Below are 26,959 nucleotides of genomic sequence, written 5' to 3'. Positions count from 1 at the left end.
TATAGAGACAGAACTAAGAGTAGCCTCTAACACTGACATTCGCCTCTTTTTTATCCCTATGTACTTAATCCTCAGTAAAAGAAAGGTGTGCCTACACAGTCATTAGTGCTCGCCCTTCTGGCAGACTGGTATTCAGGAAACTGCACTGAAACAGCACATAATTTCTTAGTATAGAAAATATCACCTATATTCACTGCATCATTAAGGTTTACATTAGACGCTCTGGCTTACATGGCAGAAGGTGGAAACCCTCCAGGACTTAGCCATAGCCAATTTGTACCCAAGTGGGAAACAGGCACATCTAAAAAGAAGTGATAAGCAGCAGTTCAGAAGGTCTACCTCAGGATGTAAAGGATCTCTCTAACATATTCTTTTTTCCCTCCAGTGTCTTCAAGCAGAGACTTCAGAACCAGGCTACACACATCTCATCCAGACAGTTTGCACTTGAAGATGCAAAACAAGGTCTTGCAAGAACAAAGATTTCTGTCTTTGCTAGAATTTTAGCTGACAACGACTGCAGATCCATTAACATGAAAAAAAAAAGTCCATCTCCTTGGATAAACCTTGCAAAGAAGTTCCTTTAGCTTTTGTGTGTGACATCTCATTACAACTAGCAACATAAAAGAATCACTAGTGTGATTTTTCCCTTAAGGGATCCTTACCCAAGACTCATAATACAGCTCAGAACTCCCAAAGACCAGATCCTGGCTATATTATACCTCCAGCCTGCTTGGTACCTTCTTCATGGAGGAATCTCTGAACAACTGCTCTAACACTGTATGTTTCCAAGAGCCACACATCCTTTTCTGCCCACAGAATAGCGGGTAGTTATGGCGATTTGGGCACTACTGCCTTGACCGCACGAAAAGAGAACATAAATCTTAGAGTAAGCTTCTTCCTCCTGGCAAGAGGAACTGTCAATGAAATCACTGAGCAGAGAATATCTCAATTTCAATAAAGCTGTCACCTAGAAGTTAAACTGCCCTCATCTAACTGACCAGTAAGTATTATAACATCTATTTCCCATTAGATCATATGGAAAAAGACATGGAAAAACAAATCTCGCTGTGTTAAAAAGTCTGGGTTTGGTCATGGCAAACTAAATACATGTCATACTAATGCCATTTACAATGCAATATTTACTTAGCAAAGTGAAAACACTGCAAAGATTTGTCATAACATCTGCAAACAAGCATGATTTTCTAAGTATAGGCATAAAGTAAAAAGCTACTGCCTCACCGACTCTCTGTGACTTTCCACTTTTCCTTAGCTATCTGAATTAGCATTTTTCTGCTCTACTCCATTCCACCTCCTGCTTTCACGGACATTTGCTGATCATGTCCAGACTACAATGAGCATTGCATTCAGCAAGAGTGAAGTCCAAATGGTCTCTTTTGACAAATGAATATGATTCTTTTAAAATTCAAGGTCAAAATGCAAAGAGGAGAACTAGGTAAAAGAGTGGATCTACTACACAAAAAAAGACAACACTGAGACTACTTTCATAACCTCCAAAACCCATTCTGATTTTCGCATTTTTCCCCCAGAGGTGGGGACAATAAGGGGCAGATTTAAACACTTATTTTTTTCATAAGAAATAGCTAGAGGACAGAATGCAGTACTATTATTCTCATCTTTTCCAACTGTCTTCCTATTCAGAATAGTGGGCCTAAGAAAATCAAGGCAATTGCAACTAATCTAGTACTTTACATACTTAGCCATTGTTGCCAGACCTCAGAGAACCTCAGTTTTCAAAGCCTCTATACGTTTCTCCAATAACTGGAAACTATTTTTCAGGAATTTTAACATTTAAAGAACTTGCACTGAATACACTGTCACTTTAACCTCCATGAACCAAGAGTTAAATTTGAATTTATATTGAAAGATGGTGAGGCATTACTGGGTAGACTCATAAACTTATACTGTATTTTGGTCTCTAAATTTAAAGTTTACAGAGTCTACTGAGACTGGCGCTTCATGAAGAAGTACCAGGAGTGTCCAAAGCCAAGATAATCTTGATGATAATTTGCATTTGTCAACTACATGTTTTCTGACAACAGAAGCAAACTATTTCAGCACACGAGTTATATTTGGATGAATACAAAGATGATTTTTAAATCCCTACTGATGTGACTAAGGGGTGTTTTTTTTGAATTTCAATCTATCCTAAACTTATGTACCTTTCCTTTCCTGCAGTTATTTAAAATATCAAAGTACAGTATGAAAGAAAGAGTAAATCTACATAAAAATCTGATATTAAAAATATTTGCCATTCAAAAATAGATCAAGTAAAATTCACGATTACCCAGATGGTTTCAGTAAAACAGCTTCAAAAATATACTGTAGGAACTAATGATGTACCCCCTCCATAAAAGAAGAAAGCAAGCTTAGAAACTGAGAGAAACATTGTATACTATTGTTAAACTAAAAGGAATGAAGATCAGATGCCTTGCAACTGTGATTTGCATCAAAGTAAGAGATATTCAACAAGGGGCAAACAGACATTTGTACAAAGAGCAATAACAGAATACTAATCTCTAATCTTAAACTGTACACTACATGTAACTTGTACTGCAGCACTGGGGTTTTTTTGATCATTTCTCTACAGAAAAGACAAGAGAACAGCATCAACTTATTCAACTTGCAATTCCAGTTAATTTAAAAAGATATCTTTATCTCACAAATCACAGTTCTTTTTTTCTGCTATTTTATGCTTAGTTTTACAAAGCATCAACAGAATTTTCTTTTTAAAACTCTGATTTGAAATTCTCTTTTTGCTGTTTTTAATGCTTGCTTTGGAAGAGTTTACTTATCTCCTGAAACTTCTTGTTCTTGTTGTCACACCCTGGACCCACACATTTGCATCTACGCCTGACTGGGGGAGATGGGGGTGTGTTCGCTTATCCGTGCGGCGATCCGGAGGCCAACAAGGACCCTCCCAGGGCGAAAATCAAAAGTGATATTTATTCTGACTCTGACAAACATAAACAGACAAAAATACTGGTGTGCACAGCCGGGACATAGGGGTGCAACTTCCCAAAGCTACAGAAACAAATCCCAACCTGTTTGGATCACAATATTATCCCTGAACGCAACACAGGTCACTCGGACCCGATCTGGCACGCAAAGGGAACGGGAAGGAGATAAAGAGAGAGAAAGGGAAGGAAATAAATCGCCACATTGATGGCAGCAGTGGTTCTTGGGAACATGTGGTCGTCGCAGCAGTGGCTTCTTCCAGGCTGCGTGGTCCAGGCTGGTCCGATCCAAGCGATGGTCGAGAGAGTGTGAGAGCACAGGAGTGACAAACCTTGCCTGGTTCCTTGAAAGTTCTTTTTATAAGGCCCATCAGACCCTCATCAGCATGTGTTGGCGTGGTCTTGCCATGTGTCTTTTGGGAGGGTCCAGCCTGGGCAGTCCAGCGGGCAGAGGAAGACGGCGGTGGGGCGAGCAGTCCCCACTGCTGCAGCACCTTCCCCCTGCAGCAGCCAGCACCGGGTCCTAAGCACAGCCACACCAGGAGAGTGATGCCCACTCTTTGTGTCCTTAGGTGCCACAAAGGACACAAACAACAAAGCAAGAAACTTACTTGGGCTTTACACTTGTATATTATGATATGTTAAGGCAGGATCCGGTTCTCCAAAGTCCCAATGCTGCTATGCAACAGCTGTGTAGAAGGCTACACCCTGGTCTGTGTGACATAGATATCAGTAAATAGCCTGGTATGTCACACTTCGAATTTTAAAATGCCAAGTGTCTTCAAGGTAGTGGCATCCCTTTATTCTTCCAGATGAGATCTCACAAGAGAGGAACAGAGGGGTAGAATAATGTTCCTCACCATGCTGGACACACTTCTTTGATGCAGCCCAGGACGCGGTTGGCCTTCTGGGCTGCAAGCACACACTGCCAGCTCATGTTGAGCTTCTCATTGACCAGCATCCCCAAGTCCTTCTCTGCACGGCTGCTCTCTATCACATCATCTCCTATCGTGTACTGAAAACAGGGACTGCCCCAACCCAGGTGTAGGACCTTACATTTGGCCTTGTTGAACCTCATGAGGTTCTCACAGACCCACTTCTCCAGTCTGTCCAGGTCCCTCGGGATGACATCCCATCCTTCCGGTGTGGAAACCGCACCACTCAGCTTGGTGCCATCCACAAACTTGCTGAGAGTGCACTCAATCTTGCTGTCAATATCATTGATAAAAATATTGAACAGCACCAGTCCCAGTACGGACCCCTGAGGGCCACCACTCGTCATGGATCTCCATCTGAACTTTGAGCCATTGACCACTACTCTCTGAATACAACCATCCAACCACTTTCTTATCCAACTTACCATCCACCCATCAAATCCATATATCGCCAATTTAGAGAGAAGGATGTTGGGGGGAACCGTGTCAAAGGCTTTACAGAAGTCTAGATAGATCACATCCACCGGTTTACCCATGTCCAATGCTGCGGTTACCCCACCACAGAAAGACACCAAGTTGGTCAGACAGGACTTGCCCCTGGCGAAGCCATGCTGGCTGCCATTAATCACCTCCCTGTCCTCCATGTGCTTTAGCATAGCTTCTACGAGGATCTATTCCATGATCTTCCCAGGCACAGAGGTGAGGCTGACAGGTCGGTAGTTCTCAGGTTCGTCTTTTCTACCCTTTTTAAAAATGGGTACCACATTACCCTTCTTCCCATCACCAGGGACTTCTCCTGACTGTCATGGCATTTCAAATATCAAGGAGACTGGCTTGGCAACTACATCTGCCAGTTCACTCAGGAATTTGGACAAGGAGTGAGCTCCAAGCCCTGAACGGGAAGGCCCAGCTTATCCCAGGAGAACACAGCACTGTCGGCAGGGTGCCTGCGGTTCCTCCAGAGAAGGGTGTGCAGCAAGGAGCCAGCCTTGGCGGGAGGTGCGCAGCCATGCTGGGCACAGGGCCTGGTAGCACACATCTTGCCGAGCAGAGAAAAGCAACACTCGCCACCTTCCCGACACCAAAGTGGTCAAGGCACCCAAGCCATGGTCATCAGTTCCCTCAGCCTCTCCTCGCAAGAGATATGCTCCAGACACTTCATCCTCCTTGTGGCCCCGTGTTGGGCTCTCTCCAGTACGTCCATTTCTCTACTGTACTGGGGAGCCCAGCAATACACAGAGTATGTTTGCTAATTGTTTCCCCACCCCCACCCCCAAAAGCCATGGCTTTTGTCTTCTGGGTGCGGTCCCCAAAAGCACTGTGATGTCACAAGAGAGTCACTGAGACTCCCATGGCAACACTCATTGTGAGGCTGCGGCAGTCTTGAAGTGCCACAGTACTGTCCCCTCGTGTGGGGGACAGTCCTGTGGCACTTCAAGACTGTCCCCTCGTGTGGGGGACAGTCATTCAACAGGAGGAGGACGAAGGAACGTCATCCCACAGGCTCGCTGCTAAGAGCTCAGAGAGAATCTGCTCAACAGGGACACCAGCAGAGCCAGGGGAAACAGTTCCGACCAGCCACACTCCAACTCTTCTTGCGCTGCCCTTGCAGAGAGGCTGGGAACTGCTTTTCTGCCTTCCCCAATTCTTGCCCGCACGTGTCAAAGACATTGATTACAGTCTTGCCCAAACACCAGGAGTACACAAAGCTGCTTTGGTGTCGCTTGTCTGCTCCGGGACGATCCTTAGCATTTGTGGCAGCACAAGTACCACCCTGAAGCAGAGCAAGCACCTCTTTAGCCCTTTCAATTCATCAGCTTTACTGTCTCCTGCCAGCTTGTGTCTACAGGGCAAGCCGTGAACTTTTTATCTCTTCCCTTTGCTGCACATGATGGCATCGAGAGAGGATTTGGCAGAACAGGGTGCCTCTTCCCCTGTTGCCAGCACCAGCCAGGGGCCCCACGCTGCACAGCTCGATGCCTCTGAGCACCCAAACCGCCCACGCGACCGGGACACCACCAACTACGAACCTTGCCAGACTTCATGCAGGCACTGCTTCTGTCCTTCCTGTGTAGCGCACTGGGCCCACAGCAGAGCCACGTGCACAAACTGCGGGTGGACTTCTCACCACACCTTCCCCATTCTTCAAGCCCACAATCACGAGGCACACCGCAACCACAGAGGGAGATCTCGACCCCGCTCCGCAGGAAGGAGGTGGTGGAATTCCTCAGGCCGCAGCTCTTCCCAAAGAGGCCACAGCAGGGCCCCACACAGGGACCAAAGCAGGTCCACAAGGCGGCACCATGGCGGCCACAGAGGAGCTCAGCGTACCTGGGGCTATGACTCCTCAAGAACCAGGAGGCGGCAGCAGAGCAGGGGCTGGGATGCTGTTCGCCATGAGGACCAAGCTAGAAGGCCTGACTGGCATGTCCCACCCTCGACAAGGAGGAGAGAGTTCCACCAGTGGTCAGCCTGGGATTCCAGCAGGGACCGGCGTGCAAGGAGAAGACGATCCCACCATGGGTCGCACAGCACTGCAGGCAGAGCTCGGAGGGAGCACTCACGGAGACACCACAGCAGACAGCGGTGGCGGAGCCGGGACCGGCAGCGTCCTCGTGCCTGGGACGGTCAATGGAGCAGGTCCCCCAGGCAGCGCCAGGAAGGCCACATGGGACGCCAACGCAGACAGACCTACATCTCTCCAAGGAGGAGGCAGTGGATGAGCAGGGATCGTGATGAGAGCCGAGACTTCTCAGGCAGGAGGCGATCCTGGCATAGGTCCCACAGCAGCTGGGGCCGAGCATGGCAGAGGTGGCAGAGGAGGAGGTATTAGGACAAGGAGCAAGCTCCAAGCCCTGAATGGGAAGGTCCAGCTTATCCCAGGAAAACACAGCACTGTCAGCAGGGTGGCTGCGGTTCCTCCAGAGAAGGGTGTGCAGCAAGGAGTCAGCCTTGGCAGGAGGTGTGCAGCCATGCTGGGCACAGGGCCTGGTAGCACACATCTTGCCGAGCAGAGAAAAGCAACACTCGCCACCTCACCAGCACCAGCCAGGGCAGCACAATGAGCCCAGGGACACAGAAGGAGGATGTGGTGACTGTGCTGATGCTGAATATGGGAGAAAGCATGTATCGGTTTGAACTGGATGAGAAAAGACTATGTCCTTGAATCAGCACAGGCATAAAGGACTCCACTGTCGTGCAGCTGCCAATGCAGGTGGCTGATGCCTTGGCACGCCTATGATATCAGTAGCCAACGCAAAGCAAGCAGCCACTGTTCTGAACTTCGCTAGCTAGTTTAAGAAACCTTATAATCACTAACAGTGCTCGTGGGAATGTAGGATTTTGTAGCAAGACAAAGAAGACAGGGGGTACATCTCTAGCACTAGTCATTGCTCTTGATCTCTGTACTCATGGAAACTTTAGCAGTGGAATTTTATTGGGGTAGCTGTTAACAGAGCAGACAAGGGTATATAAGCTGTACTTTCACTCAATAAAGTTCATTTCATTTGTACCACAATTGGAGTCTGTGCTCCCACTACCACAGCTCAAGGCCACACCGATGGTGGCAGAGGAACAGTGGCAATCTGGGCTGTCTTCAACTCTGGCACTGGCAGTGAACAAGATCAAGCTAGTCCCACTGCTCCTGCTGAGAAATGAAATCCAGTGCAGAAAACCCTCCCGCCGTCTCTTCTCATGGAGAATCACCAACTCAAGGTGGGAAGGGACATCTAGAGATCATCTACTCCAAGCCACTGCTCGAGCAGGGGCAGTCAGAGCAGACTGTCCAGGGCCACAGCCACACAGGCTTTGACGATCTCGTAGCATGCAGCCTCCAGAACCTCTCTGGGCAATGTCTTCCAGGGCTTGATCTCCCTTCACACAAACAAGTTTTGCACTACAGTTAGCAAGAGGTTCCTTTATTTCAGTTTGTGCCTACTCTTTCTTGTCCTGTCACTGGATACTGCTGAGAAGATCAGAGCCTCTCCTGCGCACAGGAGCGGAGGGGCCTGGGTGTGGGGATTTCAGAGTACAATTGCAGAGGACATAGATGAGTGAGAGGGTGAGCTGAGGTTCTCATTTGCTTCTGTTTATGCTTGAGCCTTGAGGCCTCCTGCCTTTGTGTCCGTGAAGTAGAGTACGAGGGAAACTTCTAAAGCTCTTCCTTCCCAGACCCCCCCAGTCAGAACGCTTAAATAAACTCCAGCATCAATGCTTTCTTCAACCCAGGGAAGTAGACCAAAGCAGGACATGCTTCTGCAAGTCCAAAGCATATAAATAAAAATGATCCAAGACTGACTCCAGTAGTTCCTTGTCTTTTTTAAACTTTCTTGTATGCATTAGTGTATTACAGTGCTGCATAATTAACATGAATAAATACTGTGCATTAACAGCGTTGTCAGCTTCTAATCAAAAAGCAGTCATGAAGACAAACTACTTTGTTGTATTATCTTTACTATGTAGTAGATACAGACAAAATTATCTTCTTATCAATTAACCTTATCAATTTTCAGCATTTTTCAGCCCTCAAGAGGGCTGCTACACTTGAGTTCTTAAGCTTTTCAAAACTTAGTTCAAAAGAAAGTAACACAATCATAATTCGAACACATTAGAAAGGATTCGTAAGTGGTTTTCATCATGACAATTACAAGACTTTTTCACCAGCATTTTAGTACTCTTTTCCTAAAGCTACCAGACTTAACTAACTTCAAATCTCTGAAACCATCAAGCAATACACATACCTGCAATTGGGATATTCTGTGAGACTGACAGCTGCACATCTCCAGTCCCAGGCGGCATGTCAATTACTAAATAGTCCAGTTGACCCCAGTCAACCTAGAAAATGACAATAAAAACATATTTTGGAGGTTCTAAGAGTTTTTAAGACACTTTGCAGTCCTTGTTTCCTATAATGTAGAACAAGTGAACCAAGGAGACATCAAAAGAACAATAACAAGATACCCTTTTAGTCACACCTTCAGTACAGGGTCAAGACAGTATTCTTTCTAAGAGATGCCATCTTTGCTGATCAGTCAAAACTATGAATGCAACCCTATCATTAACTTGAGCATAATCCTTACTGAACTCTTTCCCCCTGAGAAAGTAGTAACAACTTAATTTAAGACTTCTACTTTGCAGCTGCCTAATCACAGGAAAGAAGCAAATGTTAGGTAAAATCCAGGCTAAAATTCTGGGGTTTGTGCAACAAAAATGCATTAGAAATTGTCTCCATTAATTTAAAACCAAATTTTGCCTGTTTCTTATAACATCTTTGAAACTACCTATAAATCCTTATTATTTTTCCTAGTTTCCTGTTGTGAAGTTAGAGCTATCAGTACCAGATTTGTTAAAGGAAAATCACCAGGTATAATAATACAAACTTACAACATACATAACATAACACACAATAAAAAAAAAAATTCACTGGTTGCTAGGCACCAAATGAGTGACCCTTGAAAGATATGAGGCTCACATATGAGAATGCTGTGATTATTTACATTCTTTACTAGGATAGATTTCCAGGAAAGCCAAATATCTATCTCTAGTGCACTGTGTTCTGCAATACATGTTCTCTTCACAAGAAAAGAAATGGTCCTACGCCTATTCTGTATCATGTAAAGCCAAGATATACTTTGCCTAAATATTTCCCAAGAGTTCAACTAAGTTTCAGAAGATCCTCAATTCAATTCTGACATGGTACAGGTTAGTACCAATGTATTCTTACACTCGTTAAGACAAATTTACAAGTACAGTAGTTATATTTTCCTTCCTTAAATACCTCTAAAGCAACTATGAAGAAACCTTTTTTTGTTGCTTTCTGCGTTACAGCAAGGTACAGTCCTGAAACACATTTCTGAGCAGCACAGTAACCAACCACTTTGTCTATAACAAACGACTGGTTATTGAAAAAACTTGGATATTGAGTAGTTTTCAGCCCTTTTCTCCATGAACTCAACTTAGGTACAGCACTGCCTCACCAAGTAATGCAAGATGTTCTGTTCCTCCATCTTCTTAAAGCAGTAGTCTCCTTCATCAAGATTGATGTGATCCCTCTACTTAGTAAGCATTACAGTTTCCTAAAGAAAAGATCTAGACCTATTCTACTACTATCTAAAACGCTAACGGAAAAGACCTCAAAAGCCAGTGCTCTAACTCTTTCCTAGGCATTCATTTTTTTGAGGAAGCATAAAGCAGTTGCTGTTCTTTTAAGGAGAGGTAGCTGCCTTGGTAAAAGCAGTTCCACATAGATCCTTCAAAGTAAAAGAACACTTTTATAAATAGCTTTTATTAAACAAATTATTGAACATAATTTGCAAGGTCTATTTGTTATAGAAGTGTACACATTATTTAACAGGAGAAGAAATTCCAGGTCTGTTATTAAATTTCAGCCTAGGATGAAAAAAAGGGAGGAGAGACATTTTTAATTAAATTTAGAATTGGAACATAAAATCAGAGCAGCTTTCTGAAATCTACTACTGTCATTCATTCAACATTATTAGAATTGGGCATATAATCAGGCTGTGACATAAAACACTAATTTGAATGCAAATCTCGTTTATATGCAACAATTTACCAAATCAGAACCTTACTCCTCATGTTCTCAATCAGTTCTGAGAAGTGTGTCTGTATGCAAATTTAGTTGCATACAAGTAAATGAGCTTAGATTAACAGCTCAGTAAATGAGCTCCCTTAGCAAGCAATAAATGGACAGTGGTTACAAAAGCCTGCCTTGTGGCATCTGAAATCTATCAGCAGCTTTGCATGTACAGAAGTGTTAATATGTTTGCCCCTCTAATACATACAGTGTGTAAAACATTTCAAACCATAGAAATGTAATTGCACTTTCCTTAAGTATAGCATTCATCTTTTTTTAAAAAGGTTTAACTTGACATTTATTGTTAAGCAATGTAATTAAGTGCCATGTGTTTCTGTGTACTTTCCATTGCTCAGAAACACTCTGAACGCTTCTACGTAAATTACTTTAATCAATCACTCTGTTTATGTGACAATTCATAATCAAAATACCAGATATGCATTTTGAGTAAAGGTTCCAAACAGCAAGTTAAAATCAAGGCAGAATTCAGAGATATAGATGGTATTTCTGCTGAGGAATGAAGGCTGAGCATCCTCTGTGCGTGAGGCAGAAGTGATGGAATATTAGCACAGAAGAGGGATTGCTCCTTGTGGTTTTCAAGTAATCCTGGTATCTGGCAAATGATAGAAGATATTACTTATTTGTTCTCAGTAAGAGGAAAAGATGCAGAATGTCAGTCAAGCAGCACTGCGAGTGCAGACTTGGCAGCAACCAGCCAAGTTCTGAACATCAATATCAGAGAAGTACCAACAGCTACATTGCAGATAGCTTAAGGTCTGTTACTGCCCAACCCTCCCCCCCACCATCCTTCTTAGTACTTTGTTGTACATATAGATGACTTAATACAGGCAAAAAGCTGAACAAAATAAAGGTAAGAAATAACAAGTATTTGAAAACATTTCCATGAAAAGTTACTTAAAAGATTCTGCTTAAACATATACAGAACCTGGGAAAAAAATAAATCATTTCATGATATAAGAAAACAGAAATTTTTGGAATAGTATAATGAAACATGGTATTTTAATTAAAAAAAAATTTTATTTCTTCTCACGAGTATTTGATAAATAGGAGATGTTACTCAAACATAAACCAGAGAATTTTCAGTCCCTATAGAAATTTTCTCTCCGGTAGGGAAACAACTAATTACACTACAGAAGAATATTCCATAGTGCTTAATACAACTAGACACTTCCTCAACAAAGACAACTGCTCAAAAAGATCTCAAAGACTTCCAATCTAACACCATGAAAAACAGATGTACTGCAACAGTTCAAATTCCCTCTAAGGTACTTCTGAGCAGTCTGTTCTGACAAGTTCAGAGAGAAACTGAAGTGGACCATAAGAACAGTTTGCTCCAAAGTTTTCCATAAAGAGAAGGAAACTCTATTCCTTCTCAGTATAGACTCAGAGTAACTTTTAGAAGTGCCTAGGAAGTCAAGACTCCTGTTTAATACAAAAGAGAAAATGACAGCCTCCTCCTCCCTGATGGCTTTTAATAACATTAAGAATTGAAGGCAAACGCAGTAGCCTGAAGTTTCTGTCACTGTGATCTATATAGCCTACAAAATTAAACAACTTCCAGCCAGAAAACAACAATAAAGAGGTTATTCTCTACATCACATTCCAAGAGACTGCGGGAAGGCACTCAACATCGGGCTCCTACTCAGCTTCAGAAAGCCCAGTCAACACTGTGCCAGCTTGGAGGGAAGAGGGCACACAGCTCTGGGACAGCCTGGCATGGCCACTAGAGTCCAGGGACAGTCCCTGGGAATGAGACTGAAAAGGAATACTTCTGTGCATCCCCAGCATGGCTGATGGAGACTGTATCAGCACTACCACACAAGTCTCTTCCGTTAGGTTTGAGTTGTTACCTTCATGAAGCTGAGATTCACATTTCTCATGGACTCAAGGCACTCGTTCTCTAAAAGATGACACTTTGAGAAGCAAACGTTTATTACGTAGTCAGTCTTGAGATTGACCATTGATCTGCTACTCTCTACCCTTGACTCACAAATAGTCTTGCCTATATAATTTACAGAACCTTTTCTTCAGAAATACGCCACCTATTTTTCCCTTTTCTACAATACAGAACTGCCTGTAGCACAGCTGCGGAATAATAATGACTGGAAAGAAATATGGAAATATGCAAGTTTCTGTTCTTATGCCTTCGAGCAATAAAATCAAGCCCAAAAGTACAGTAATATAAATGCAAACACAGCGGAAGAAAATGGAGTAATATTGCATCATCTAATTAAACTAATCACCAGGTTGATTCAGCTGCGTTAAGCACATCACAAAGATATTGGCACTGCTGAGCTATCAAATCCAAAGTTGTCAATACATTTTTAAACCACTGTTACCAGCACTTCATATGTCTGATTGATATTTTCCCTACAATAACAACAGAAGGAAACATTGCAAGCGTTGGCAACAAGAATCAAAAGGGAGAAGCTTATTTAGCCCACTTCCCATATGTATTTTAACCAATATTTCTGTAATTATGTTAAAAGCTAATATGTAGTTTAAGGCTGAAGGCTTAATCTACGCAATGGGAATCAACATCCCTAATTCTCTTCAGCAGTCATATCAGGAAGTTAAACTTCAGTTCATACTCTGGTACAACAATAATTAATAAATTACATATTGGGGTATCAACAGACGAATGCAGACATCACTTCATGCCCATAATTGAGACACCGATGTTAAAGTAGTGCTTAAACTAAAAATCATTAGATAAAAACCAGTATTTTCTGATCTTTTAGAAGTACTATGTATAATGAAGATGGAACTTCTACAGAGGACAGTCTAAGGCCTTCAGAAAAAGGGATTACAGAAGAAAATAATGATAGACATTATTCAAGTCACTTAAGATTACCATAAACCATGCAATATGAAAACTGGAATAGAAACAATTAGATATAGACCGCTGAACTGAGGCCAAAAGACAGTAAGTCTCAATATAGAACTCGGGTTTTTGGCTGCCAAGACGTTAGTGGATCTCAAAGTAAGTAGCTTTGAGGTCAAACACTAATTGTCAATAATGAAATGTTTGGATTTTTTCAAAATAACCTGTTTTTCACAAACAGGAATCATCTTCCAAACTTTTTGTACTTGAAATTCACAAGCATACCCTCCTGAATTACCAAATCCAAAGCAGTTTACTCTTGCTAATGAAACCAGCATTGGAGAGTTTGACTGAATTACTCCGAAGCACAATAATCAATAAATCCAACAAGAAATAAGAAATCACAACAAGGCTGCACAAAATACAGAACATTTCAATCCCACTGGAAGATTCACAAGGATGAGAGAGTGTTAAAAAAAAAAAAAAAAAGAGTATAAGTGAGAACACACGTAAAAGCATGCTGAGCAGATCACTGACTTCCTGGGATTCCTGACGATGAGATTGTGACTGTGAAGTTGGTACATGTTCTCTGTTAGAAGAATTGCCCTTAGGTCAGAAAGGAGCAAGAGCAACTGCATATAGCTTGTCCTGACAGAGTGGATCAAAGAAAGTGCATTAAAGATACAGACAAGATGTAAAACTAAAAATAAGTACTACTCAAAAATTGTACATATTTTGCAGTTGCACAAATAACAATACTACAATTTAAAGATGTGCTGAAGGTCTTATTTCTAGAGTACTAAGAGTATTTACCATGAATTAGACAACAGATAATCTGTAAAAGCATCACATATATATTGCCAAAATAATTGCTGTGCCTACAGAACAAGGTTTCACATTTAGCAGTGCCCTTAATTATGTAACTGAAACAATAAATTGCTATGTGTATTCTAAACCTAATTAAAATAATTTGCTGAAGGTGCTGGTATCATGAATTTCATCAACATTCAGTGATTACTGCCAAGTAAGGGATAGTCTTCATATTTTAATTTGCTTCCTAAATTTTTATTTAGATCCAATTCTTACTTCATTGTTTTTACACAGAAAAAATTGCTTACCTTTAGCAGAAAAAGAGCTTAAAAGGGGCATCCACTTTAGCTGCATAATAAAAGAGCTATATTTCAAAGGTATGGTTCTGCTGGGATCACATATCCCTTCTTTTAAAAGACCGTGTTGATTTAACAAAACATTGTAGGAGGAGAAACATCTATCACAGCTCTGTAATACAGAAAATCACAGGGTTTTCTTCTTTGGGGAGGGAGAGACAGACACCGATCTCTACTACCTTAGGCACAGGTACTTTATGTTTGTGTCAATCATTTGGTATATAAAAAATATTCACTTTTATAAGGAAGACTAGTACAAAACCTGCTGTGATTCTTGGACATCCAGTTATTTTCTGGGAGCAAAAGACATATGGAAGGATGATATGAGTGAAGAATCAATCTGTCATCTACCAATGGTCAGAATGCAAGATGGATTATCAAAGGAAAACAACTCTATGCCATCAATTTAACATATATTAATTCAATATTAATTTCTAAAAGCTGTTTATACAGCTATATTCATAGCTTATTTACTAATTAAAAGCAGCGTGTTCCCCTAAATAATGTATCAATATTTGAGGATGGATAGGTTCCACTTCTGTTCTAACCAAAAAAAAAGAAAAAGAAATTCTGAAAAAAGACAAAAAAGAACGCCTAAAAAAGCAGCTTTGGTGAGCTCCACCTATGCATTCAGAAACAATCCTGAAAGTTCTCTTGAAAGATCTTGACTATTCAGGAACAGAAATATCAAAGCCTCCACTGAGCACTAAGTTTCAAGCAGAAGCTCATTTGGGATCCATTAATTGTGCCTATTTAGGAGAAAGCAGCAAGTCTCACAGGTCCAATCTAGCAAGCACACTCTAAATGCACCAGCCCAGGATAACACCAAACCCAACGCAAAGCTGGGCACTTGTGGTCATTAAAAACAAAAGAAAACAAAACTCGTGGTTCTGCTGTTATAATTGTGGCAGTTTGATATTATAATTAGACACAGGAGAGAATCTAGCCATGAACCAGAACATGTGCATTTCTTTTTCTCAGGCAGGTGGCATTTACCTGGGCCACTGTACAATCAAGAATGAAAAAACCACTGAAGCAACAATAACCTTATATAAGGCCAGTAGCTACGGTTTTCACCTGGAAAGCTGAAACATCAGATTAACTGAATTTACTGTATTAGTACTAGTCATACTCCCCCTTCACAGATCTAGTCCTGGCTCTGGGAATCTTGCATCCCTAGCTGCACAGCAGAAGGTTTTGACTGCTGTATGTGATTTCAGGGCATTCTCCTGGGTAGCAGGAAATACAAGGTAAAATGCTAAACTGAGAAAGTAACTGAACTTGCAGCTCCCTTGTCCTGGCTGAATGGTTATGGAAACTTCCCAGGCTGTTATTATGAACAGAGAATAAGCCTGTCAAATTAAACTGAAAGAAATGTCTTGGCACACAAAAGAAGATATTTGATTTTGGCTCTAAATCTGAGCTCCACAGAGCTGTCTGATACAGGCTACAAACAGGTGCCAAAATCCATGACAGAGACAGAAAGTGAGACACATCCCATAAGCTCTTCGTAATAACCCTCTTGCTCAATGTCTTTAGTATCATTCGTTTCCAGCTGGTGAACCTACCAACTCTGATTTACACCATTAATTTCCACTTATTCCACATCAAGCTCTAAACATCAGCTCTCTAAGACACTGCACCTATTCTGCTAAGGCAGTGCCACAGAGCAATGAAGGTAAATCTAGGAAGGAAAGGTAACCCTTCATATAGCACCACTGGGAATGACAAGTGATATATTCCCACCATTCCAGGCACATCGCAGATCCAGCCCAGGCTTCAGTTTAGCTTGCCATTCCTGCAGGCAAGGCACCTACCTCTTAGGCACTGCAATGTTCAGCGCAGCAGTTCCTTTTTACCTATGTTCCTTTTTACACCTAACCTACAGCAGCTACAAAGAATGAACCTACTCCTTTATTAGTGGCGAAGAATAAACAAAGTAGAAAAGCAGCATTAGATGCCTATTATTTGTTGAAAAGTCTTATAATAATGGAAGCCTCATTTACACAAGAAAACAAATAACATCTTCTCTTTTCCTAGTTCCCCTAACACCAGTATTCCTGTTCAGTAAACACAAGAACACGCTTAAACTGCCACCTGTTTCCAAGAATGAAGTTGGATGCCATTTATGCATGAAGTTCTGAACTTTGTTACAGAGAAATCTTAAACCTCAGTTTCCTTTAAAATCTCAAGAGGTTTGGGGGTAGGGGTAAGAGAGGAGGAGGTTGAAATGCAGCCGTTTTGAGACGCTATGATCTATCATTTCTTCCCATCTGGTCCACAAATCCAAAAGAACAGTTAGATGTTCGACATTTGTTCTGTTTTATGCAAAGGAGGCTAGGGACATGCATACCTGCGTAAACTGCAAGAGATGAGGCTACTGGAAGCATAGTGAAGGAAATACTCTCACAGTCTGTTCCCACAGCAGCAGTAGCTGCAGTCATAACCATGACAGCAGAGGAATCAGGCCAAGAAATGTTTTCTGTAAATACATTCTCACTATGTTCTTAGGCACTTTTTTTTTCTTAGCTTCTTTTTTTTTTTTTAATCCTCCAAGACAGTTAAAATACATTTACTGCAAACACTTCCAGTGCAGCAGCAAGTTGTTGGCTAATGCTTTTGTTTTCTTCTGGCTCTCCTAACACGTCTTTCTATGACTGTCAATTCCTTTCAGACACTATAATCCCTTTTCATATCAGCTGTTAATGCAAGCCAATAAAGCTACAGGGATCTGTATAGATCCTGCTTCCTTCATTAGCAGAAGAAAGCCCACAGAACAGGTTTTGTAACTTCCACAAAAAGAAAGAATCAAGCCCATATGTGTTCAATCATCCCTTCCGAAAACATTGAGGTGCATTCCAGTAAAAGGGATATATTGCACTTGGGTGACAGTTGGAATTTTCTGACTCCGTAGTCAGTTAACCTGGGGGGCAGAGTGGTGGAATGAAGGAACCGTCTGTGCTTTTGGCCAGAGTACATCCTTACATCTACGTTTAGCTTCTAATCTCCAGGAACTACAATAAGTTCCTTAAATAGGTACATACTGATTAGGACTGGTTAAGGCAGCTCTCTCTGGACTAACAGGATCTTTCCAAGTGATTATTCACATTTGAGCAAATTAGTGATGATTATACAAATTCCTGTTACAGGCTGATCTAAACATCGACTTCTCAACTAAAGCACGGTGCACAAATTAATGTCAAGATTTCCATTTGTTTCAGTGGGTTCAATGACAAGAAATTTATCCTTTAGACTTAGCAAACTACATGTAACAAAATAGTATAAGCATTTCTTAAAACAAATTCTTTTATAAAGGTATGAGTGGGTCACCTGCTTTTCTTCCCTTTAAGCAGTTTGCTTAATTTCAGTGATAAAATAAGGGATGTCAATTGACCTTGCTTGCTTTAAATGAAAGCTTATTAAAAGGTTCAAGAAAAATCCCCACAAGCAACCAGAGTTACTGTTTACTGTCTGGCAGCTATAGATGCAGTCCTAGTAGCACATCAAAGTGCACTATTAGGACTTCAAAGTTTTGCCACTACTTATTATTGAGTGTTGGTTCCCCTTTTCAAAGTACCTCAGTAGCAGATCTTGACCCTTCTAAATAGAACAAATATATAACATCAATGATCTTACGTAGAGACTAAATGTCTGGATCTTTGCATTTTTGTACTTTGGACTATATAAGTAAAAACAGAAAGTATCCCAACTTCCTGAAGATGCAACTGCTCTAACAGTTCTGAAGAACAGAGAAGTCTCAACTTACTTCCCCCTCCCAGTTTATAAAGTAGGAGACTCTAGCCCCACCTCAGGCTAAGATAACTCAAAACAGAAATATAAAACAGAAGAAATGTTTGTAATTGCTGAAATACTGGCAAATTTTTCACTGTAGTGACACCTGGTGAGACTAGTGTATTTTAGAATTATGCACTGTAAAGTATAAATGCATCTTCGTAGTTTAAAACACAAGCACAGCTTTGTTTAACTCTATGAAATGTAAACTGTAAATATCCTGCTACAAACTATCTGCCTCAATTCCTCAGTTAGTTGCAGACTGTATAAATACATCAATATTATGAAATGCAAGTCTATTTCGAAATTAGCAAAAACTGCCAAATAGAAGAGATTGCCAAAACACAAAATATAGAAAGAGGAAAAAAACATTAATCTACATTTAGCATATACACTTTAGGTACATCTACTCTGTTGATAAATAAACAAGCACGCACAGACTCTTATATGTATTAGAGGACAAAAAGAGATATAATTTTGAAAAAAAACATAGTAACAACTACTCATGTTTCCGACCACTTTTGCTACACGTTCCCATTGCAGCATCTCACTTTTCCCACCTTGAAAATTTACTGCCATAATGCAAGTTAAATTCCTTCAACAGTAATCTTATGATAGAGCGCCTTTCCTAAACCCAAAAGTGTTGAAAAATAAAATGCACACACCAAAACAAAAATCTTCTGGCTTTGCTACATGGCTTTTCTTTCACTTGCTCTTTACATTTACAAAAAAGAATAATTTGTATTATTGACTCACTATTACTATTCTGGGGATCCTTGCAATTCATTCAAAATATAGCTGCAAAAAAAATCAAAGCTATCAACTTGTTATTGTCCTCTTCTTTCTGACCCAGTATGAGTCATTCTTTGCTAAATCCCATTTCACTGCTCCCTTTCATCCACCAATACACTCTCACACTAATTTTATCCTGATGACACACAGGTTTTTGCCCACACTAATAGTAAATTCCTCTTTAAGCAAGCCATCAATGACACTGACCAGGTTAAGTGATGCAACATAGCAAAACTGGAACGTGATGCCAAATTGCTCAAGCTGTGGATCTGAAGGTTAAAATTTTGCTACCTTTGAAATCCAAGACTTGCACTTATTTTACTAAGACAGTGCCACAGAGCATGAAGGTAAATCTAAAGAGAAAAGTAACCCCTCATATAGTACCACTGGAAATGACAAGTGATGTATTGCCACCATCTCAAGTACACAGTGGATCTAGCCTAGGCTTCAGCTTGACCCTCCATTCCTGCACTCAGGGCACCTACATCTTAGGCACTTGAATGTTCAGTAAAGCAATACCCATGTTCGTTTTTACGTCTAACCTACAGCAGCTATAAAGAATGAACTTACTCCTTTATTAATAGAAAAAACAGAAAAATGGCATTGGCTACTGTAGTCCATATTTTAAATTTTTTTCATACAACTAAGTACCACCAGTCTTCCTGTTTAACAAACACTTTGAAACATGCTAACCTTCATACCCATGTCTCCAGAATCCATTCCTGAACTCACCCTTCCTTGCTTTTCTTTTCCAAAAAAAATTGGACATCAAGGATTTATTCTACACATGTAATTTCTTATTTCAATACGTGTTTTGCTGCCATCTTTGAATTTGTCTTTGTCCAGTTTAGACTGTAAAATATTCAAGGCTAACATTGATAGCAAGACTTAATACTACAACAAGAAATTCAGCCTTTGGTTCTCCATGCACAACAGAGGAGGGACAGACACCTTAGACTGAGTTTCATATAGGAATGCATCCTAGGCAGTACAACACTAAAGCAAATAATTGCCATATGTCTCGAGCACAACCTTATTCACAGTACTGCTAGTCAATTCTGAGACGCCTTAGGGCACATCACCGCACACAAGCCTAGAATCTCACTTTTTAAAGCTCTCCTAGATCAAGGTACTTCTATCAAAAGATGAGGTAAAACAGGAAAGAAAAAACATTTATCTTTTTTTTTATTTCATAGTTCATACTAAGGATGCTCATTCAAGAAATAATGCTTATTTGTGTTCGACTTTTTGTCTCTGCCTACAGGGATCTCTTCAGCACCTCTGAGGACTAAAGAGACTGGCCAAATGACTGGAAATGTTACTGAAGAAAGGATGCTCTCAGTCGTTATGTTGAAAATTCCTCATTTGATTGGAAGGCCTAATTGTATATTCATTTGACCAAGACAGATGAGCTAGCATGACTGTCTAGCTTAGTGATAAGGACACTCATGTGAAAGAAACATCGGTGTTTTGACTTAGTGCTCTAACCAGTGATCTCTGTAAAAGACAGAATCAACACAGTGTTAAAAACACACACGATAAATGAGTTGAGACTGATGTCTACAGACACCATATACAGAACATCCTGCTGTGTAGAACACGCACATTAAAACAGTCAATAGCAGCATGGTACCTATTTTACCATGTGTAAATACATCTGCTTTTAATCTCATCTATTTTTCTTGCCTTCCCAAGCACAGTATTAACACATATCTAAAACAAATATTTTAAAAAAAATTGTCCTCAAATCCACATGTGCAAACTCTCTGATTTAAATCATGGAAAGGAGAATAACTACTCATACACTTCTCAAACAGCAGCAACTGCACACAATAATTTACTAACTAATCTATGTCAAACAAAAATAGTATTGGAAATCTATAATTTCCTCTATAGAGATGGGCCACTTCAAGAAATGATCAAACCCCCACAATGATAGTCTGCATAGTTTGTTCTCCCAGAATTACCTAACACTACTGTTTCCAAGTTAACATTACCTCAAATCTTTTAATATAATTCTTTACTTTTCCATTCACTCCACTGTTGCTTTTATGGCAGTTTTTTGATGGAGGCTGTTGAAATTTCCCAGACCTCACAACCCACAGTCTGCTCAGTATTTCAAAGACTGGTTATCCATCTGTCTGCATGTTCCCTATGCCCAATAACATATGATACTGTAGAACTACTTATGCATGATAACTGAGTATCAGAGAACTGTGTTACATAAAAGGTTTGACCACATGTATGTATATTCACACATACACACTCTACCATATAAATACTACCACCATTACCTCTGGCAAGTGCTGGTTTTGAAGCAGTTATTCTCTTAGAGGACAGGTCAGGAAGAAGATCACACAAAAGGAAAAGACAAAATCTCCATCTCTAGCCAAACTTTCAACATTATACAAACGGCATAAACTGAGTTAAAGTTTTTTTAAAGCACAAGACTGGATCTTCAGACTACAACCCTATTCAACATTTGATTTGAGCTAATAAAGCTATTCTGATCATTCTTCTACTCAATTTATGGTTTTCAACATGAACATAAAGGGTATAAAGCCTAACCATGCTTCAAAATGCAAGGCCCCATTTCCTTTTTCTCACACACAACAGCTCTGTTTCCCTGTGCTCCTTCCTTTCCAATTATATCCCTCAGAGTAAAACTGCGTTTTGTTTTCATTTTCTTTCAATACATAGCTTTTACAAAACAGATTCACTAAAGTGGTACTAAAAGAAGCAGCAAGAAAGAGATGGAGGAATTACAATTAACTAATAAGAAGAGTATTTTAGGGACTCATTAGAATCGAGCCAATTCAGGATAAGCTTCATCGTTTTTCTGAGAAAATGTGTTCATTCTTAACAGGTACATCTAAGGAACCTTTAAAGTTTCCAATACACTTAACAACACTGAGGGTCTATTTTACAGGCATACTGTACCAAGAATGTTGTCAAAGCACTAAACATTCTTGATACTTTACAGGAGCATGATAAGGAAGAAATACAAGAGACTTGCTGTGTAAGATCTGAGTAGCCTGTAAAAACATAGGTCTCGAAAGGAGAGCAGATATTTGGGTTAATTCCAAGAGGATTGTTCGAACTTAACAGAATTGCGGACATCCATAACCCATGTTGCATAGGTAATGTTTGTTCCTAAGAATGATATATATTGATATGACAAAGACATAAGGAGAACTACATGCTGAAATATGTACTCGTACACTTGTATTTTACCTGTAGTCCCGTTTTTTCCTTTGATTGTTTTTTAATAGACAAGCTGATTGTCTACTGCACAGTCAATTTTTTTCCTTCTCTGCTGGTATTTCTACTCTTCTCTGCTGGTATTTCTACTGGATAACACACTTTGAATAAGATAGAGACTTCAAGATCAGAGAAACTTTCCTCCTATACTTCCTATTAATTTTTTTACTGATTATTGCCACACCCTCCATTAGTATAGCAGCTATTAAACTGGCAGCCAAGACAGTGCCACTTCCTCTCCCTCTAACTTTTGGCAGAATAATTGGCATAATATACTCTAGGATGCATAGTGGCCAGTCATGTCGCTCTCAGATCAGTTAAAGATTGTGCTTGCACCCTTCTAATCGCTCCTTTGCCACAGAAGTGACAAGGTGTCCATATATAAGAAAGCACATAATGTAAATATTTAACAAATGTATTTTCCAAGGTAAAAGTTCCACAATTTTAAGTAAGTTGTAAATGTGAGACAAGTATTTAAATACTCATTACAGGCACAGACCAATTACGACTTAACAAGTTAATAAGTCCCCACTAACGGATTTGGAAACTGGGCCCTTCAATGTTTTACTGGAGTATCTGAAGCACGATAAACTCTGGAAAACAAGTTTGTTTGTAAGGAAAAACCCAAACAAGTGTCCAAAGTTATTTACATACTGAAGCATAGTTGTGATGCTCTTGAAACAACCAAAAATACCCTCCACCACCTAACAATAAACATCATTATAAAACACCACCAGTGTTTTTAATGCTAAAGTCTGGGACTCCTGTGTTGTCAATCCGGCTGGCTTAATTATTTTAAGAACTTAATATTTTATCAGCTCTTCTGAATGTCTCCTTACATTTATATTACATTATAAACCTAGATCAGGGAGCTAATTTAAATGGTTTATACGCAGCTATAGAGGTAAAGCAGCCATTTCTTAAGAAACACTGTTCTATAAAGTTAAATACAAGTGGAAGTACTTTACTTTACCCTGTCAACCAAAAGGTAATAGCTAAAACCAACAAGAACAGAAAAAGAGAAAACAAGGAAAAACATTAAAGCCCTCAACAGACCACAAAAGTATTTCTATCATGAAATGGAATGATAATATCTTTAAAAACGTCATCACATGCCGTGGTCCTCTCTTGTTTAGGTGTCCAAGGCTATAACAAAACTGCTTCTACAGTTAACTCCCTGAGACTGACTAGTAACTATGTCAGAAGGGAGATTACAGTTTTTAAAACAAAACTAGCATGGCAGAAAAACTATTATTTATTTTCTAAATACCATAGAAAGAACATCAGAAAGAAGATGCTAGTTCTCCCTGTGATCTGTGAGCTTCTTTCTTCTAAGGAGAAGATGCAAACAACTTTTTCCAGCACAGACTGGTCTGGCACTACCCTGGTGATTATGCAAAAGCAAAATGCTTGTGGGAAAAAGAAATTCAGCTGTAAAATCTTCCTCTTTCAGAATTCAGTTTCCACTGTCAGGGAAATCACTGATGCCCCAAGCATTAATGGGCTCTGTCTTGTTCCTACAGCACGATCAGCCAGCACCTAACTGCTTCATCGGTTGCTAGGGAGCAACGAACTCGTCACGTGGCATCATTTGTACCCTCCTCAAGGATGCTGGCACGTGCTTCCCATCGGGGGAACCCACTGACTGAAGTAACAGCACCAGAGTGCCTGCTAGTCTTCAGTGTCCCAATGCGGAGTACGCCAACACCAACAGCTGCTAACTTTAGCTCTACCTTTAACATTTTAGGCTCTAGGCTTTGTGAGTCTGGCCAACATCATGCAGCACACTAGGAAGTCCAAACAGCCTTCTACAGCTATTGACATAGCATTTATTTTTAAAGGCCAAACCTAGACAAAGATGTTCCTCCTGAAATTTTGGCAAACATACGGCTTTTCAGATTCTGATCAGGGCAATAATTGTCACTATTCAAAAGTCTGAATTGGAGAATTCAACAGAAATGGAAAAAGGTTGGGGACAGAAAAGTCTTTTTGTTCAGCAAATAAGTGAGGACAAGATTTGGAGACATTTACAGAAGACATAAAGAAACCTAGTGAACTCCGAGCTGTATACATTAAATCCCTGGAATGGATGTCAGCCATGAACAATCTAGGTCACTTCAAAGGCTCGACGTGCAATCTTAATGCATTTTTTCAGCTGTTAGTCTCATTAGCACTTCACAGATCTATTCACAAAAAAAAAAAAAAAATCTGTCAAGAAATAAAAAAGCCACCTCACTTCCATATGCCAGGAAAATTATTAACTAACAATCTATCTGCATTACACAGAGATGGTATCTAATGATTTTCGTGTACCTGCCATACGTCAAATGCCATCCAAAAATTCTTAGTGCCGGTGAATTAACAAGCACATAAGGGAATAATACAGCTGTAGATATGCATAGATACCTATACATTCAAATCCTTAGGTTAGAAATGCCTTTTTCTTTTTTTAACAACTGCATAAAGAAACAAAAAGGAATAAGAAGGGAAGCAAATTGGGGTGATTCACTCATCAAATGCATGGAATGATAGCACCATTTGAAGGGGACAGATAAACACTAAATGCATCAACTTTCCACCTTACCTGAAGTTTAAATTCTTAAGAATTTAAGGCCACGGACACAAAAAAAAAAATGCTCACCTCTAATATATGAAATAATGTCATGGACTCTCATTTTTCAGTTAAATGCATTTTTAAATACTGATTAGTTCGAAACACAAGTATGTACCTAAGTCCTTACCTGTCTCAATAATTTCTCAACAGCTGACATTACCATGAGCCCTCTCCACACAACAGGGGCAGTCTCGTCAACCAAGAAACCCATAGACATGCTGAAACAACAAAGCAAAACCTTAAGCTTTCCAGTACAAAACCAAATACATTTGTAAAGAAGCTTGATGTAAATTAAAACATATGCTCACCATGCGATTCCATAGTTCTTAAGAGGCCTCATTAGATTTTCTAAAACAGAAGCAAACAAGGAAGGGTTTTTTTTTGAGGGGGGGGCAGTTGGTTTAGGGATTTGGGTTTATGTTTCTTTTAAAGAAATAAGCTTCCACAATTTTTTTTTCCTTTTAAAAGCAGCTCTCTCTCTGTTAAAAGCATTTGTCTATTTTTCCCTCTCACTCCTTCTATACACGCACATCTTTATGTATTCTATCCAAGAACCTGGCCCCACTTTTTCTTATGTTGTTACATTCCATTGATACCTTTCATCTTCCGCCAGAACAACTACTCATTTGCCTATAATGCAAAACCACTTCCTGCTGCTGAAGCCATGACTTCACATATTCATACGAAATCCCCACGCAAGGCATAAATCCCCTATTAGGCAGCTCTCTACTTCTGCGAGCCTTTGCTAAGTGCTCGGCCATTTACATCAGAACAAAATCGAAGTCCTACAAAATGAATGGATTTCAATTTTTTTTTTTTTTTTTAAACTATGCTATTCCCTCACCTCAGGAATCAGAGGATTGTTCTCATTAACACACCAGTGTTTCGTGGAATTCTTCTTTGTATGAAGTTTGCTTTGGAACTCTAGAGGAGAGTTACCAAATAAAGCCCCCCCTAAACTACATACTGTTAACAGCTCCAGGCAAGAAGCCCTGGGTTTCTTCAGATCGGCAGAAGTCTGCAGGACTTCCACAATTTCTGCAGAAACAAAAGATGCTTATTTGAACACTGGTAATGTCCTTGAGCTATGCTTTCCAGTGTCAAGAAAAAAAAAAGGAGGGGGAAATACTGTAATTGTTATGCTGGCAAAGGAGCAAGGAAACAACGTATCCAAAACCCAAATGCATTCAAAACAAAACCCCACAAAAGCAAAAAACTCTTTATAGTCTCTGCCATCAAAACCCAAACCTCACCTCAAAATTGTGCACACGCACAAAAGAACAAAAGAAATTGTATTTGGTCTAGCTGTTCTTTAAGAACATGCACAGGCAGGAACCAACAGTAAAGAGAGAGAATATTTTAAGCAATAAAAAAAATTCTTTTAAAACATTTTTACAGAAACCTTTGATGCACCCGAAGTAAAGTATATATAGCTAGTAAAATAAAAGCAATGTCAGTATAATGCAATGCATTCAAAGCTCTACTCCAAATTCCAACAAAATAACACCCAAGAATATGCAAATTAAACAGCTAAACTCTGCAGACAACAGCTTTCAAGCTATCAAGTAAGCAGGGATTTCAAGCCATGTAATTTTGTAGAAATATGGCTCAAAATAAATTTGATGTTTTGGTTTACAAATCAAAAACAACAAAGCAAGAGGCTGAATAAATCACTTGCATCACTATTGCCTTTAGGAATAAGGATGGAACCACTAATGAAAAATAGACGGTCTTGGACTGGTGCACTGCACCGGTGTAATACAACTCTTCTCTGCTTGCGCAGCTCTTTTCAGTGTTTAGGCAGGGCTCATTTTGGTGGCATCCTAACTGCATTTCTGAGAATCACAACCTTACTTTTCTCCCCTGCACTAAGATAGTTTTGTTGACGACACTTGAATTTCACCTAGAGCCATTTCTAGCACTGCTTTGGTGTCCTTGTAAACAACATATGTACGACCAGAAGTTACAATGCTGTTGAAAGTCTTGA

The 26,959-nt window shown here is 40.1% G+C and overlaps 1 protein-coding gene across 1 annotated transcript in view; it reads right to left on the bottom strand.

Moving 5' to 3' along the window:
- Positions 1-26,959, bottom strand: part of NUBPL (NUBP iron-sulfur cluster assembly factor, mitochondrial) — a 76,800-nt gene that overhangs the window by 25,663 nt on the left and 24,178 nt on the right. Inside the window, exons 5-7 of the mRNA XM_054068131.1 lie at positions 25,281-25,320; positions 25,100-25,190; positions 8,650-8,743 (exon numbers count right to left, since the gene is read on the bottom strand). Of these exons, the coding sequence (XP_053924106.1) occupies positions 8,650-8,743; positions 25,100-25,190; positions 25,281-25,320 (225 nt within the window). The remainder of the gene's footprint in view (positions 1-8,649; positions 8,744-25,099; positions 25,191-25,280; positions 25,321-26,959) is intronic.

Source organism: Cuculus canorus, chromosome 5 (assembly GCF_017976375.1).
Source record: "Cuculus canorus isolate bCucCan1 chromosome 5, bCucCan1.pri, whole genome shotgun sequence".
Lineage (NCBI taxonomy): Eukaryota > Metazoa > Chordata > Aves > Cuculiformes > Cuculidae > Cuculus > Cuculus canorus.
The sequence above is the reverse complement of the archived record's forward strand: the minus strand, read 5'-3'. Positions and strand labels throughout refer to the sequence as shown.